Raw genomic sequence first — 1,273 nt, forward strand, 5'->3', positions numbered from 1 at the left:
GAGCGGATGATAACTTCTTATTAAAATTTAGTTTCGTGGTTGGCAAATTGCGTCCAGGATATGGGCGCATTAGATTGCGTTTCAGAGGGAACGCGTTGTCTCCCACAAAAAAATATGGAAAGTTTCTATCTGAACCTAAAAAAAAAATTAAAAAGATTAAAGATTAATATTAAAAGTATATTAGGATAAAGAGTAAGATTAAGATTAGATTAAAGATTAATATTAAGAGTAGCATTCGGATTTATATTCATACATATTAAGATTAGGATTAAGATTGTTCGTTTACCAGGCAGGCTATCATCTGGAGGTAGCATGATGTTGTTTCTCAATATCATATTCCCAAAAGCACTATGAGCGAAAACTCCACCGTCACTTTAACTTCCCAATGCACCGACATCAACGAAGGTAAAGGAGTAATCAGCAATGCACGCTGCCATTAGGACTAGTATACTGAACGTTTTTTTGTAGTTTTAGTATAAGGAGCCACTGCGCTTCGGGCAAATTATGTTCACATGCTTGCCATCAACTGCTCCGAGTCAATGGGGCATTCTACTTTTCATGTAAAATCTTTTGAAATAAAAAATAGAACGATTACCATATTTCAGGAACATTTTTTTTACAAACCCGTTGGCAATGTTTTTCCACTCTGTTAAATTTGGTTGTGCAACATAAATTGCATGCAGCTCACTCCAAATCGCATCACAGGTTTCGTAAATGATTTTCCTTACTGTTGAGACTCCCATTTTATAAGAGAATGCCAAAAATTGTGGGCTACATCCTTGTGATAAGTATCTGGCAATATATTTATTATCGGTTTATAATATAGGTATGTGTGTAAATGTACATATGTATATTTATGTATATGGTAAGCATCTACTTACATCAACGTCATACCCAAACGGGTCTCTTCGTCTATTGGCTCTCTTCTGGAAAACCTTTGCAACTTTTCTCTAAGTAAATTAAGAAGGACATTGAACTTAGGCTCAGTCATTCTCGTGGCCTTAAAGAAATGTTCTTCCTCTCTCAGCTTTAGTAGAGCGAAGCTAACTCCATGAAATCCAAGCCGTTTCCTCGCAAGGTTTACTGGCCGGATCCACCATCTCCTTTTTAAGCGTTGGCGTGCTTCAATATACAGCTATACCATTATGAACATGATGTTCATAATTTTAAAAATTTGCACAAGTCGAAAAGTTCTTTGATCCATCTTCAAAAATGTATGTCTCTTTAGCACAATTATATTCTCACTTTATAAAAGAAAATTAAAAGTTTGATT

At 35.3% G+C, this 1,273-nt stretch overlaps 1 protein-coding gene across 2 annotated transcripts; it reads right to left on the reverse strand.

Moving 5' to 3' along the window:
• On the reverse strand, window positions 1-1,267 carry LOC118747034. Of its 2 annotated transcripts, XR_004993916.1 has the most exons (4): window positions 882-1,267; window positions 625-792; window positions 287-567; window positions 1-135 (listed from the first exon to the last, which is right to left on the reverse strand). XR_004993916.1 is itself a non-coding variant. In XM_036481029.1 (3 exons), the coding sequence occupies exons 1-3, from the start codon at window positions 989-991 to the stop codon at window positions 537-539; spliced, it is 309 nt and encodes a 102-aa protein (XP_036336922.1). In that variant the 5' UTR covers window positions 992-1,267; the 3' UTR covers window positions 228-536. The 2 variants fall into 2 exon arrangements, 1 of the variants encoding a protein (XP_036336922.1); XM_036481029.1 differs by lacking the exon at window positions 1-135 and having other exon boundaries at window positions 228-567.
• Between the last annotated feature and the right edge of the window lie 6 nt (window positions 1,268-1,273).

The sequence above is a fragment of the Rhagoletis pomonella genome, unplaced genomic scaffold (assembly GCF_013731165.1).
Source record: "Rhagoletis pomonella isolate Grant_MI unplaced genomic scaffold, Rhpom_1.0 Rhpom_scaffold_00001, whole genome shotgun sequence".
Lineage (NCBI taxonomy): Eukaryota > Metazoa > Arthropoda > Insecta > Diptera > Tephritidae > Rhagoletis > Rhagoletis pomonella.

What these genes read in the sequence shown, in the direction of transcription:
- LOC118747034 (XM_036481029.1), bottom strand. Translation starts at nt 991, where the DNA reads ATGACTGAGCCTAAGTTCAATGTCCTTCTTAATTTACTTAGAGAAAAG. An exon ending in CGTTTGGGTATGACGTTGAT is followed by an intron (nt 793 to 881) that starts GTAAGTAGATGC and finishes ATATATTGCCAG; the next exon opens with ATACTTATCACAAGGATGTA. An exon ending in TGGAAAAACATTGCCAACGG is followed by an intron (nt 568 to 624) that starts GTTTGTAAAAAA and finishes TTATTTCAAAAG; the next exon opens with ATTTTACATGAAAAGTAGAA.